Source organism: Mycteria americana, chromosome 9 (assembly GCF_035582795.1).
Source record: "Mycteria americana isolate JAX WOST 10 ecotype Jacksonville Zoo and Gardens chromosome 9, USCA_MyAme_1.0, whole genome shotgun sequence".
Classification (NCBI taxonomy): Eukaryota; Metazoa; Chordata; class Aves; order Ciconiiformes; family Ciconiidae; genus Mycteria; species Mycteria americana.
Genome location: NC_134373.1, coordinates 12,175,355 through 12,191,067, shown reverse-complemented (window position 1 = coordinate 12,191,067; position 15,713 = coordinate 12,175,355). Strand labels below are relative to the sequence as shown.

At 42.0% G+C, this 15,713-nt stretch overlaps 1 protein-coding gene across 1 annotated transcript in view; it reads right to left on the bottom strand.

Moving 5' to 3' along the window:
* PLCL1 (phospholipase C like 1 (inactive)) overlaps positions 1 to 15,149 on the bottom strand; it is a 210,317-nt gene extending 195,168 nt beyond the window's left edge. The window contains exon 1 of the mRNA XM_075512158.1: positions 14,617 to 15,149. Coding sequence (XP_075368273.1) covers positions 14,617 to 14,889 — 273 coding nt within the window. The 5' untranslated portion in view covers positions 14,890 to 15,149. The remainder of the gene's footprint in view (positions 1 to 14,616) is intronic.
* Between the last annotated feature and the right edge of the window lie 564 nt (positions 15,150 to 15,713).

Below are 15,713 nucleotides of genomic sequence, written 5' to 3'. Positions count from 1 at the left end.
AGTTAAACAACCACTTGAGAAGAGCAGCAATTCTCCCTAGTGCATTGCCTGGATTATTTTACTGCTATTGATCACTAAATCATCACAGAAAGAGAAAAAAGCTTGGCATTCTTTGGTTGTTAGTGGCTCATTAGAAGCTCATTTAACAGCTCTGCAATGTGTCCAGCCATCTCAGGTCCTTCCAGAAGGATGCTTAATACCTCCCTGATGTCTGGAGTCTTAAATGCTCATGTACTTAGCTTCCCCAGCCTTTTTTGGAAGGGATTTAAAATTATAATTGCAGTGGAACAGTCACTACCAATACAGCTGAGTGTGACAGGTACCCCAAATACTTTCTTGACTTAGTAAAATCTTTTATACAGCAACCAAAACATGCATTATACATGCAGTGGCAAAAAAAAAAAAAAAAAAAAAAACAAACAAAAAAAGAAACAAACAACAAAAACCACAACAACAAACAAACCCACCCACAAAATCCCAAAAGAAACAACCAAAACCCACAGTATTTTCAAAAACATGGAAGAGGGAGGAAATCTTCAACTTTGCAACACAGCAAAATCTGGTGTACAGAGTAATGAGTAGCCAAGACCCCTAACTGAGAAGTAACTGGTGATACCAAGTTATACAAACACGCAGGGTGTTTACATCTTTTCTATGAAAGAGAGTATTACTCTCTTTCATATCATTTACCTCCATATTTGCATTCATCCATTAATTACTTTATTAGAGCATAATAAACCCAAAGGGGTAATGCAATGTTATACCCAAACGCTGCCCATGGATTCAGATATCCACTCGTAACTAGAAATGTACGAAGTGCCTTAAGAGAAAATACACTATGAACAGCCACTAAAAATACAGATAGGAATGATAACCAACCACTAAAAAAACCCCAACCCTCCAAAAAAAACCAGATTCATGTACTGTTTTATTAATTCAGCATTATAGTTGACATTTTCTATACACAGTCAGGAAGTTTAAAGAACAATTTCCACTGTCCAAACTGCAAGTAACTGGTATTTTTCCATAGGGGGCATTCATTGGTCCTGTCCTGAAAGATGCCATTAATTTACAACTGTCAATATTCAGCACTTACAGAGATAACGTTCGCTTCTGATACCAAGAGTTTTGCCAAAGGATCCTGAATAGTCTTTTCTACCTAAATACAGTATAGATCAAATCCTACTTTGATGCAACAAGGCCTAAATAAGAATAAATGAAGTCTCAGGCCTGCAACACCTCTCTGCAAGCAATTCAGTTGGCACAAGGGACTGCTCTGTATTGCAGTTTGCCACAGCAGCACAAGATAGTCTGCACCTCTCTTCTTCCTCAGAGAGCAACACAAACAGCAGCTTTTTGCAGAAACCACCAGCTCAGGCTGAAGGTAAGCACACCAATTTTCCAGCAAACCCACTGCCCTATGGATGCAACGCTTGCTCTTTTGCATTCTCTGGTCGTTCTGGCACTTTTTCCCATCTCCATCTTCCAAGAAAAGGGCCCTTGGCCTTTGTCCACACAGAAACTTATTTTAATTAAGAACTAATGCAAATCGCTATATAGACAACCTAGTACCAGCTTTAGTTTTAGCTAACTCCTGATGACTGTCAGTTTAAAATTGAGAACTTGTCTATACACAATTTCTTTTTAAAAAATCCTTTTGAATAAACTATTGTAACTTGTATTTACAGTAGGCCAAAAAGAGTAGGAGATAACTAAAAAAAAAAAAGTATTTGCAACATAGGCAAGTTATTTGGCAGCATAAACCATACTTTGCCTTCTTACACATATACCTCTGCTGCAATGCTGAATTAAAATAGTCTTTTTTTCACTTTGAAAGGAAGTCGTGTTTTGCAATAATTACGAAGTTTAGCTCTTGGGTTCACTAAAGGAAACAACATTACCATTTCCCACTGCTAAAATTGTGTAATAATGCAAAATTTAGCCTAAAAAGTCAATTTAACATGTTCTGTGAATTTCTATTAGCATGCAAATTATGTGATACATACATAGGTAGATGGATGGGAAGATAATAAACTGAGCAAGTGGAACTATGTTCTTTAGAACATACAGATATCCAGACATGTAACACTTCAGTGTTTTCCTTGAATGATATTTGGAGAACTATGCAATATGTGCTCCTGGCTGCAATATGCGCTCCTGGCTGCAATATGCCACAACACAAGTTAGAGACATTCTGCAATCCCTGAGTAGGTGTACAGATAGGTAAACAAAGTAAACGGTATTTCAAATGAAATAAAAAGTTCAGGATTATACCACATCTACACCACATAAATGGTGCATCTCAGCAGGGTCATGTCTTTTGCCTCACAACTGTTCAAACAAGACAGAAAACACTGCAACCTTTTTATATTAGAAAGCCGATCTTTCCTCTCCTCGCCCAGTGAACAGAACACTGTGCCCACACTGTTCCTTTCAAATCCTCAAATTTCTAAAAACAATGCCAAATGCACTTGCAGTAGGATATAGCTCAGTTTATTCAAGCTGAGAGGTGAGTATCTTTGGAGAAGTTAAAAACTGGTCTGAAGGAAATATGCAGTTGCCTCTTTGCAGAGAAGGGATATGTGGAAGCCAGATACCAGCCATATGCCAATTTTCTTAAGACAGCTAAGAAAAATGTATGGTCCTCTCCTATTTGGAAGGCAAGGTACTGCTATAGGATCTGAGTGTACTCTTAAGCTTCTGTGAAGCTTTTACTTCACAGAATGCAAGCCCTGATTCTTTGAAAAAATAACAAAATTGCTCTCTTCTCCAGACATCATAGGCGCTGCCACAAGTGGGCACCAACAAGGAGCAGCTTCCCAGCACCTCACTGCTCTGCAGTCGCCCCGCTTAATGCGCTCTCTGTTCCTCTTTCAGTCTCATCTCTTCTTGGTAAATGGGACCATCCATCCAGCATCAGCTCACATCTAAACACGAGTCTGGGTGTTAGCCCTCAGAAAGGTGAGCTCTTCAGGCAAAGGGACAGTCCTCTTAATGACTCTCCAACAGTCACAAGATTTCATCACGAGTGCTTGTATGTCAGCATTTCACAGCACATGGGACACTGTTACAGTGAAAGATACTTACAGTATTTACTTTGATCAAAGCAAATGAGGATATTAATGCCATTTCATTAAATTAACCTTTTTTCCTATCACTTAAGCTTTACCTGCTCCCCACACCCTCCCAGCAAGGCTACTGAGCCTAAGCAAAGCATGCTGCTTAACACAATCACATTTCACCCTCCCAAGCCAAAAAATTTACTTATCCTCCCCCTCTACTGCTGCAACCCAGCTTCTTCTGCAGAAAGACACCACAGTCCTTGGACTGGTCTATGTAATCTATGCTCAGGATGAGAAAATAACAATTTAACTAAATATAATGGTTAAAAAAAGGCAAGTCTTCACAGTCGGGAGGTATTGCTGCAGGGAACACTCCTCTGTGGTGACCAAGGGTACCGGGAGAATGTTCTGAAGTCTATGAACAGGCTCTGATTTGATCTCAATGAGATTTGGATCAGTCCATTGAAATGAGTCGCTTCTAAGCACTATTCCTGTCCATCAGACTCATGTACCTCACCACTATGTATGAAGGTGCCTCCCTCTCATCCATAAAGATGTAGCAAAAAAAGGTATTGAATATGAATGGAATTGGTAATATGCATTCAGCACACAGACCCTGCAGCAGCACTGCCAAGTGAATAACTCGGAGGAAGTGCATTTGTTTATTAAGTCATCTCTATCTTTTTTTCTCAGGTCTAATAGCAACTTACTCTTTTTTGTGTTTCTAATAAGAGCAACTGTTGTCTGGAAACAACCCCCTAAAATGAATTCTTCAGCAGTAATGCTGTTCAGGTTTAAAGTAATACAATTTTGCCAAACAAACCTCACCTAGCTCAAAGTAGGATTAGCATAACAAAATTAACAACATTTTAAGTCTTTGAAATTTTCTTTTTCAGGCTCTTAAAGTAAAATAACAGGGTTTAGCGATTGGGTATTTGTGTTCAACCCAGTCCTTTTTCCATTGATGGCAATGGGAAAATTGCACTGATTTCAGAGACTGCAGAAATTATGTTTATACTCAAAATCTGCATTGCTTTAGGGAGCAACTGCCACTGTGAATCATAACACTCTGAGAAAGAAATTCACAAGCTACATATACTATGACTTGCATTTCCAAATCATACGTAAGTACAACCAATTTTACATAACACTAGAAGACAAGACTTCCTTCAGGATACACCCATACATATTTCCCAGAACAAATCTGTATTTACCCCAAGCGCCAAGGCTTGGGTGTTACTCGCAGAGGGAGGCCGGCCCCGGCAGACCTCACGCACAGCGTTCCTGCTGAAGGCTGTGCAGCTTCCAGGCAGTTTCCCGCACTGGGCTCCATCTACCGCAGAACACAAAATGTTTGCAGAAAGTCTTTCTTCATATGTTTAATGAATTCCAATGTCTATTTTTCAGCCAGTGCTCACAGAATTTTTTATTACAGTGTTTATGTGAGGTAGCCTGGAGGTGTGTCATACTCCAATGGAATATAATTCTTTTATTAAACTATTACATTTGTTAAATTAATTTAATAAACTCCTACATAATCTCATTTGGAAAAAGAAAAGAGATCTTACAGTAATTCATTCATAGTGCTCTCTCCTGATAGCTCTGGCTTGAAGAGATCAGCAGTCCATTTAGCTGAGCAAAATGCAACTTCTAATCAGATATTTATGAAAATTGTTATAAAATTAAAAGAACAACAACAACAACAAATCAAATCACGTAGCTCTTCCAAACAAAAGTACAGCTTACAAAAAAATTTAATGCAAGAACCCAGAACTCATCTACATTTACAATGAGTTGCCTATACTGTATTTTGCAAGTGTCTTAAGAGAAAAGCTAATGTTAAGTAAAACATGATACTTTTTATTCTTCTATGCAAATAGCAACAGTAGGCTAAAACTGACAGAATCCACCAAGAATATCTCTTCTCTCAAAAAATTATCCTGACAACAAAACCAAAATTAAAACACCATTGTGATATTAACTTACAATGGTAAAACTTGCCTAAACGCTATGGGAGTGTGGAAAGCTTAATAGGAGATGCCCAAATGGCTTTGGAGTGGCCCCAGAATGGGTGGCAAGCTTCACTCAGGAAGAGAGGGATGCAAGGAATTAAGATTCAACCACCAAGCTGGCAAGAGCAGGACCAAGGCAGCCCTCGCTCATCCTCCTCTTGTTCCCTCCACCAGAGCTGCCGTAAGTGCTTGTGGCAAAAAAAGACCCTCTGGCCTCCTGGCAGCTACCTTGCACCCTCTTGCAGGCCCCCCCACCCTACCCCAAAACTTTACATCATTCAGCTGCCACTCCCCTTAAATACCTACACACCTCCAGCTCTGTACATGCCCAAGAGACCACTATACCAGAGCAATTCAGCTCCGGCAACAAACTGGTATTTTTCTGCCCTGCACGACTTTCCCTGCAGGGGAACTCAGCGCTGGGTATGCAAATGGGATCTCCGTGGCTGTGCTCCAAGCTCTTGCTCAAGGCCTGGTCGCTGCCCTTCGCCTTGTCCCTACCCTGCTAATGCACTCTTGGCTGACTCCTGACTCCACTGCCCGAGCTCCCAGCCGGGCTCCCCAGTTTTATTTCAGCCTTGCCTGCTCCCCGTGACAGGCTCCCCTCCCAGCAGCGTTTGGATTACGCATAATCCAATTTTCTGGATTTCACTTGAGCTAGAAGCTCTCACCCCGCTCTGCCCCATGACTTTCCTGGTTACTTGAGCACTAGCACCTGATTCCTGATACAGGAGTTTTACTTCCTATTGCTATTTACTTCCTACCTTTTCCTTGCTAACATTCTCATGGAGTCACTACAGCACACAGACTCCTCAAAATGTATTGACTTTGAAGAAGGATCCAATGTTACAGAATTTCTTAAATTCATAGGGTCTTTTTCATCAATACTCCTGGCAGAAGTTTTTGTTTGGTTGGTTGTTCTTGTGGTTTGTTTGGTTTTTTAAGCAGATACACTTTCTAGGACATGCATCAACACAAAACACAGAGAAAGGTACACCAGCATACACAAAAGCAAGATAGATATAGCCATGTTTCCATAAGCAGCAGGCCTCTCCTGAACCACAGATGCACCCTGCATTTTATTTAAGCAACTCCTTTTTTGTTGTGTTTTTCCCCAAAACTATCTGAAAGAGCTAAATAAGATAAAAACTTTTTGTAGCTTACAATCAAAACAGATTAGCAGTCCATCAAAACTCTCTAATGAATTAAAAACATGCTATGCCTACCTATAATACAACACCAGTAATTAGATCCAAATTATGCTGGGAGGATCACTGCATAGCTTGACAGACTTTGGGTCCATAAAATAATAAACCCTGAGCACTATACTTTATCTGATTCTAGACTTATTTGAAAGGTATATAATTAAGTAGCCAGCTTCATACTGAATAGATATCAAACAGAGATTCTTATTGCCCATTCAGAAGTTGTATCCAAGTTACCAAAACAAACTTCCAGTGAAGAATGATGGTTTTGGAGTCCTAATTATCCACCACCCTGCTTCTTCTGTAGTCATTTACACCCATGCAAATCAATACATGACAACTTTGCAGTACTCAAGCTAATTTCCACTTCGTATGAATCTCTGAACAAGGTACTGGGCAGCAAAGACGTGCTCCTTTTGCCCCTCAAAGTACCACCAAAGCAGCATGACATAGGTCAACCAGGACGGATGAGATCTAGCAGGATGGAGAACCTCTAGGAGATAATCAGTATGAATATAATGAATGTTTTCTGTAGCTGTTTTTGCTAGGATTATCCAAGACATGGTGTGAGTGTTAGTACTCCTCTTCAGGCATGCAACTCAGGAGGAGAATCAAACCTTCACAGTATACATTTACAGCTAGAATATTTTTTAAACTCCTCTCAGTACAGTAGCAAAGTACTATACTGACACAAATACTTTGGTGTCAGTTAGCTTTCGGACTTTGATGCACCTTTAAATAGGCATATCACAATAACATTACCTGACACATCCTGCCCAAAATAATCCCAAGACTAATTTTGTTGATGTAAGTGGCTCTGGAACAGGAGTATTTTATCTCAGTTTGATTCCAGTTAATTACTTATTAAGTTGAAAGTTTCTGACCATTAAGACTGTGTACAGGCCCTAATTTAAATACACGTGTTAACAATGAACCACGACTAAATGAAATCATTCCAATAATCTCAGTAATTTAAACATGTTTCAGAAAGGGGCTCAATAATCACTAAGACTGCAAGTTTCTGACATAACAAGATTCCCCCAGAAGACAGTATTCTACGTAAGTAGGCTTCAAAACCAAAAATGTTTGTGATACAGAAAGGTTTAAGAACAAGGCTTTGACTATAAATACACTTCTACATGAATACATACAAAAATATCAGTCTTCAAAACTAGTTAGTATTTGGTTAAGGCATTTAGCCTTTTGCAGAACTTAACTTTTTAATCAAGTCTGAGTAGTTCCTAAACTGTCTTGCATGTCAAAACCTCCAAGTCATATTGGCTAAAAGAAAAAAAAAGCTAGAACACATGTATAATAAAAAGTTATATCAATAATCATTCCCCATTTCTTAGAAAAAAATCACCAAGGTATTACCAAAAATTACACTTACCAGGTGCATCCTGGAAAGACAAAAATATGCTGGTTAGATTTACAAGCATGATCAGCTAAATGTTTCACCACAGAGGATGCATTATTGGTTCTACAGTAACTGCCTGCATTTTCACATCTACCTTGGGGAAGCACAGAAAAAAAAGTATACCATTAACTCAAATAAAAGGTTTTTGCTACAGATGGAGTTGATCTCAGTGGAACTACAAAATGAATAAAATATTATCATAAGAAACAGGATTTGCATCTCTGCATAGATACGAATACGTAGTTTTAAAAACAGCTGCTTAACATATTTGGAAAACAGTAGAAAGCATTCCTCTGCCACTGCTCTACCCGCCAGCACCATTACTGCAAAAGAACATTATTTTTAATCGTTATTTATGTACTTCTGCACAATAGTCTCTGTGCACATAACATACTTTAAAAACAAATCAACCAGTATCACCAACTTCACCTCTTATTCCTGACCACAACAGGTCCTACCTGTTACCTGGAAAACCTATCAAACAACTTCCTGAAAAGACCTGCCAGAACTTGTGTTTGCAGATCACCAGACTTGCTGGTATCCTACAGAAAGGATATTGTCCCACCAGTTTGAAAAAGGTCACCTTTAGGTAATTTCAGTGGAAGACATTCAAATAAGTCTTGACTATTACGATCCTGTATGGAAAGATACCACAAACACAATGCTATTATCCATCTCTACCCACATGTTTAATGAGATCACTAGTCATGTGTTACGTTATGTGCTATATGGAACCAATTGACAAGAAAACTACTCCAGAGTTAGCAGTCAGCATAACAGACAAATTTGCTATAAACTTTAATAGAAGCAGTTTGCCCTGGATATAGGTTGTTGGGGTTTGGTTTTTTTGAAAGTACTAACTAAAGTTTACACAAGTCAGTGTAAAGGCTCCCATTGATTTTTAACAGACTTTTAGCCAGGCCCCAAGTTCTCCTTGAGCAGAAGTTAACTTAAATAACTTTTTACTTGAGTGCAGAGATGGCTGGAAATCAGAATTATTGTATTTTGCAGCAAATCCAACCATCAGAAACAGAAAGTCTAAATTAAACATGAAAAATTCCAGGAAATTGAATGGAAAGAAACCTTCACCTAGTATTCATAGATTGACTTGGGCATGAGGTACATATTAAAATACTCAGCAGCAAGTGTAAGTGACTCCGGGCCTGCACAAGAGAAAAATCCCTGTAAGAGACTTTTCTGGCAAAACTTGGATCCCTGAAAGGCGTAAGGAGCTAGGTGAGCCTTCAGGACAGCTCCATGGGACCCTTATGCCTAAATGCTGCACCTGGTTCTCATTTTATACACTTAAGTCTTAGGTAGATTGTGGTCTGCATTGCTACAGATAATTATTATTGATAGCTTGACACAAAAAATTCCACAAGACCTAAATCCTTCTCACTACAATGTTATAATCTTAGGCACAGCCGTACTAGGACCTACCAATGTTGCTTTGTTTTCAGGGAAGACGTGGGGGGTTAAACCCCAGTCTGAAACGCCTACTACCCTCCATGAGAAGGTATCTTAGTGATAAATGCAACAGTTCCACAGGAAAACTGTCCATCTTCAGTGATACTAACTACTGGATATAATTCATTTGACAAAAGCAGGTCTACAACCAGTACAGGTTCTGTTCAAACCTGTCTTAAGTAGTTGCTTATGAAAAAACAGTGGGGTATGGAATACAGGTGCAGTGTTATGAAAATATTATAAAGACTACACATAGCTATGCCACGGCAATCCAAAAAATATCTCCAAAATGCTTCTCTTCTGTAAAGCTGGCAAAAAAAAAAAGTAATTAATTCTAAACAACTAATTAACAGAGAATATTCTTTTCATTTCTAAGAAATTTTTACACTAGCGATAATGGAAAACAGTCTTCTGTCTCTCTTAACAGTGTATTTAAGTTCTTCTTAACAAATAGATACCAGGTTAGAAAAAGGTCAATCTAGGCTGGTATCCCAGCTACAGGAGTACACGCATGGGGAGACACACAAGAAGCAGGAAAACACAAAGTGATCAATCCTCTGCTGTAGCTTCCCAATGTTCAACCGCTTGTACTTGAGGGACTTTCTAAGCCAGACGCTCTTGGTGCATTGTGAAGCTCTCCTCCATCAACTTGTCATTTTGAACCTGTGTGAACCCATTTACATTTCTGACTGCCACAGCTTTCTGAGGCTGTTAAGTGCATGATCTAATCACATGCTGCGTCAGAAAATACTTTCATTTATTTTAAACCTGCTGCTATATAATTATCACTGGGTTTCCCCTACTTCACATTCTGTGAAAGAGAGCAAATATCAGTTCCCCGATTCTCTCTCCACAATGTTTGGGAATTTACATACATTAAAATATTACCCGCCAGTTACCTTTTTCCACACCAATCTGATTAATTTCTCACTTTGTAGCAGTCTTTCCATGGGTAGGCATGTCATTCTTGCCCTTCTCTAGACCTTTTTAGGCTCTACTGTATTCTTTAATGTATTCTCTACCTAAAGATTTTCCTGGTTTTCCAGGGTACTTATGTATATGCCAAAGAATGCAGTTGTGGTAAAATCACCATTGGGCTATCAACTAATTAATCAGCTTTAATGAATTTTACATACTCATAGTTTTATATTATTAAGTAGCAAGTATCTAAATGTAAGCTTACACAGCAAAAAGCTAAGTAAGAGTTACTGGAGAATCATTACAGTCCTGAAAAACTCTACTGTCTTCTGAAAAAAATAGTCATGTTGCATAGACAGCTGTATCATGTATTTAAAACACTTAAATTCTGTCACCACACTTCAGAACACAAGCTGAAAGAAACTAAGCCTCATTCTTTTTTATTGCAGGTTTCGGTTTTTTTAAAGCTAAAAATGTCACTAGGATAAATACAACTTCTTGAAACAAGACAGCTGGCTATCTTGATACACTTGCACTGATGAATTCAATTGCAAAACCCTAATCCTTGCAGTTCTTAGAATAGTAGTATATGATGGGCAAGGACAACTCAACTGGGTTTTAAAGAAAAAAATCTGTGCATGAAACAGAAGCAAATAGTCTTTGGGAGAACTTCAGTGAAAGGTCTCATAGCTCTACTGTGACTGAAGTTAAAGCCTGATGCTGCAATTCCTACTTCAAGTTCACTTCATGGGGATAGTCTTCTGTTACTAACATAATACAGAGCTGTGTTATCTACTACAGTATCTTGACACAAAGATCCAGGAAAAAAAAAAAACCACTTGGTCCCAAAAGTTTGTATTGCATGCAAACAAAGCAGAGAGAGAAGCCTCATAAGAACTCACAGGGAAATATTTTGGTAAAAAGTTACAAAATATTCAGTAGGCGTTACATAACAAGTTACACAGCCTTCCTACCCATTTATGAAAATGCTTGTACATGGCAATGTCAGAAGGAACACGCCAGAAGGAAAACAACATCAGTCAACTCTGTTTAGAACCCCACACAGGAAGGCTTGCAAAGCGTTACATGTAAAGAAAGAAGAAATCCAGTTCTTTGAGCACTGTCTTCCACTCCCCTGACCTAAAAGTGGTTGCAATTAACATTTTATTTGCAAACAATTGGCTCTGGATTATTCACAAGAAAAAAAAAAAATGGAAACACTTGGCAAATAATGTAGCCAATGCATGGTCCATCTTTAGGTTTCTTTGAAAATGGGTCAAGTTCTATGCTCTCTTGCCCTTTCTCTAATTTTGTCTCCCAACCATTATACTCTGCTGACTTCAGGCTCCTCATTGCAAAAACCCTTTCTTGCTCCAGTTCTGTAGTAAGACCATTTACCTCTTCCTTGCATTAAAAAAGAAAAAAAAAAACCACAACAACAAACCCAAAAAACCAACAACTAATGCACATGTATTAGGGAAATTTTCTAAAGCACAAGGGCAGCTACAACTATTTCTCATTAATGCTATTTCAAATTTACCTCAATCTACAAAGCTCTGAGCATTAGCAAAGCAAAATGGGAATAAAAATATTCCAGCTACATTTTGTTCTTTTTATATAAATGAGTTCTCTTGTTTCTGAAGCCAAATATAGAGCACATGAATGCACTGAAGATTATCTAGAAGGGTCGATATTTTACTTGCAGTATATGCCAAATGTAATTGCTGCAGGAAAGGTTTTTAAAGCAAGTCCCTGTTCAGTCTTTTATACTTCACAGTTACACTGTGGATGCCAAAACACTCCAGTGTAAGCAAGTCTGGCTTTCACTGGAATTGCACTCTCAGATGCTAACCTTGAAACTTGCAGAGTTCTAAAAGATAGCTGGGGAAAAAAAGTCTGTTAAAAGTAGACTTTCATCATCTAAATCTACAAAATTTTAACTTTTTGCTTAATTCAGCAAGACCACTCATGCTTAAAGTACGCCTTTAAGTAGTTGGGAGAGAAATGGGAAAACAGGGCAAGAATGTTCAACTCCTGCAGAATAAGTTTGCCCTGACTGTACAACTTCCTTTGCTTTCTTAAACCCCCTTTTCCAGCTGGCAAAATCAGCTTAAAGAAAGCAATGGAATACCATTCTGACTATGGATTTATATGAACATACAGACTTTTTAGAGTAAAATAAATATAATAAAGCATTGTAAAATTCATTCCCCTGCAAAATGTACAATGCTTAAACAGAACTCCTGCATGTTAAAGTCCTGAAAAAACAGAAAAGGTAAAACAAGTTGTTTTTTTTATCTCAACTGCATCTAAAATTTGCATTTAACACCTGATAAACATTTCCTAGGACATCAGAAATTCCTGAAAGATGCAGAAAAATAAATTATTTAATTCCAATCCCAAATTAAAAGTATTTCCCATTCACTGGTATAATGCCAAAGGATAACTGATTCAAAACACTTTTATACACCACTGAGACAACCTTGTGGGAAAATAAATGTAATGCTCTGTATGGGGTCCCAACAGTATGCCTTAGAGATGCATAGCCTGCAAATTCTCAAGTTCAGATGCCTGCTATCAGACACAACCATGTTATCTAATTTAATTAATCAGCTTAACAACTGAATTTAAGATGAATTATGGTACTTTTCATTCCATTTCTATCATAAGACCATTCCAGACACTTACAGTGACTGGAATAATTTTCTAGTTTCCAGACTGGATCTATGCATAGGCATTCTTTGTTCTAAAGGCAATGCTGTCCTAGAAATCAAATTTTCCCTCACACAGTATTCAATTCATGGACCTCATCAGCCCATCCCAGTTACCCTTCTTTGCACCTGCTCCAGTTTGAATGCACCGTTCCTAAGCACAGGGAAGTGAGTTTACCCAGTATTTCAGATGAGGCCTTACCAGTTCCTTATATAACAACATTAATACTTTCTTATCTCTATCAGAAATCTCTCTGCTGATAAACACCATCCCAGGATGTATCTCAAGAAATTTCCTCCTTCTGGAAGACAGATCATTATCACTCTCAGTAGTATTGCTAAATATCAACCTGCAGTGAAAATGCTACCCAGTCATTAAAACTTATCTACCATTTGTGACATTAATACCACATAGAACTGGTATAGTCTGTAAAAACAATTATACGTTCTTTAATTTAAATCCAAGATTGTGTATTTTCAATTTTTGAAACCTTCACACAATTCCAAGAGAAAATACCATTTCCATACCAGAACACTTACAGAACTTTGGTCCTGATTTAGTAAAGCATTTACGCATTTATGTAACTTCAGATTGGAAGCATTCCCATCACATTCAGCAGATGCCTTTAGAAGACTAAAGCCACACTTCAATGCTTTGTTGGGGGTTAATGGGTTAATATTTCAAGGTGGAACTTTCAAAGGATCCTCGAGGCTCTTTTGCACTTAACTACCTCGGTCTCCTCCGAATGTTAAAGCTTTAAAATGCAAAAAGCAACTATTTTGTTTATCCGTTCCTCCTTTGAATGGATATACCAAGCTCTAAGAGCGAAGCATGTGTCTTCTGCTTCTTGCCTTGAGCTAGAGCTCTGCCCAGTGCCTTCACACATTCTCAGAAGTGAAGTCTCACGTTCCACTGTTCGCCCGATGCCTTCCAAATGCAAATCACTACAAGAGGATCACGTGTGACCATATGCTAAATTAAGTTTGCCCAGGAGACTTCATTCATCGTCTCCCCAGAAACTAGCGATTAGCCTACGTACTTGCAAGCATATGCCATTTAATTCGAAACGCCATAGTTTATTCTTAAAAATTAAACTGGGGAAAAAAAAACCCAGAGAAACATAATCATAAGACCATTTTCCTTACCAGATTATAACAAAGACGGAGGCTTTTAAGATCGCGCCCGACCTGTTAATTTCACATAAAGGGTGTTAAACACACGGTGCCGCTCCGTAGCAATCTGTACTATAATTCAGTCTCCAAACACGCCTTCTGTTAATTTGTGACACCGCATATTTTGCTACTCAAGAGCAACGAAACCCAGCGCTGCAGAAGCTATTTATTCTGCCTCCAGGTGCTTCATAAATATTAAATAAGAACAGATACGAGCTGCTACACAAAAACTTTACAACTCCGTGGGAAGCTGCCCCGCTGCCAAATCCACGGGGCACGCACGAGTGCGGGCGGGACCCCGACACCTCTGAGCGGCGGCAGGAGCAGCACCCCGCCACACACCAGCGCCGGAGCCCGCTCCCCCGGCACCGGCCGGCCGGGCCCGCGAGGACACCCCCTCCAGCAGCCGCTCGGTCCGGGGACGCACCTTCCCACGGAGGGCTCCGGGGAGCCAGCGCCGCAGCCCCGTCGCCCTCGACGGGTGCAGGCAGGGCGGCTGCTTCACCTGCGCGCAGCCACTCCCCGGCGGGCCCCCACCACACCTCTGCCCACCCCGGCGGGCAGGGGCGCCCCGGAGGGCGGCGTCAGCCCGGGCAACCCAGCGGCGGCGGGACCCGCGGAAACTTCCCGGCCGGGGCAGCCCGCCCTTACCTTGATGATGCTGCTCCTCCGCGGGGTGGCCTTGGCCGCCTCCAGCAGGCAGGCATCGGTGTCGGACGCTGCCGCCGGTGCCAGGCTGCCGCCAGGAAAGCGCTCGGCGGCACCGACGGCCGAGACGCCGCTGCGGCGCTCCCGCCTCCTGCCCGCGGATGCCGCCGGGGCGTCCAGCGAAGCCGGCTCGGGCTCCTCCTCGGCACGGTGAGCGGCGTCGGGAGGGGCACGGCCCGCCGCCGGCTGCTCCCTGCTGCCGGCAGCCTCTGCCATCGCCCCGCCGAGCAGTGTGTCAACTTCTCCGGGGCGCTGAGAGGGCGGGGGGACACACAGACGGGCGGCGTCCCGCGGCGCTCCCCTCACGGCACGGTGGCGACAGCGCCAGTTTTCCCCGGAGGAGCCATGCCCGACCCCCGCAGCTGAGTGTGCCCGCACGGGACTCCGCAGCCCCGGCGGTGCCGGAGGAGCGGGGAGGGTGGTGCCGCGGGGCCGGCGCAAAGCGGCGGGGCGGGGCGGAGCGGGAGAAGCGGGGCGGCGGTGCCGGGCGCCCGGCGGAGCGCGGGGCGGGCGCGGCCGCGGGGAGCGCCGTGCGGGCGGCGCGCGCGCAGGAAGTGCCGCCGCCGCACCGCTCTGTTGTGACAGGAGCCGGGCGTGTTTTGACAGGCGGCGTTGACGGACGGGGCGCCGGGCCACTCAGCGCTGCGGCGGCCACCCGGGGGCGCCGCGGCGTCCAATAGACTTGGTGAGGGGCGTGTCCGCGGGACGCCTGGATGGGCGTTCTGGGCGGTGCGCGGCGGCGAGCGGCCGAGGGGCAGGTAGGGCTGTGAGTGAGTGGGGAGCTGTAAAGCCTGATCGCACTCACCGCAGCGCCGAGCAAAAAGGCGCGGGAGGGACTCTCCTCTCTCCTCCCCTCCCCTCCCCTCCCCTCCCCTCCCCTCCCCTCCCCTCCCCTCGTGGGGAGTGTGCGTCTGTGCCGGGACAGCCGCGTGAATGCTTCCCAGCGCGTATTTTAGGAAGGTTTGGGCTGCGCCCGTGTAGGGGTAAAAACAGCATGTGAGGGAAGGCGATTTAGCTTAGCTCCCCGTCAGACCCGCAGC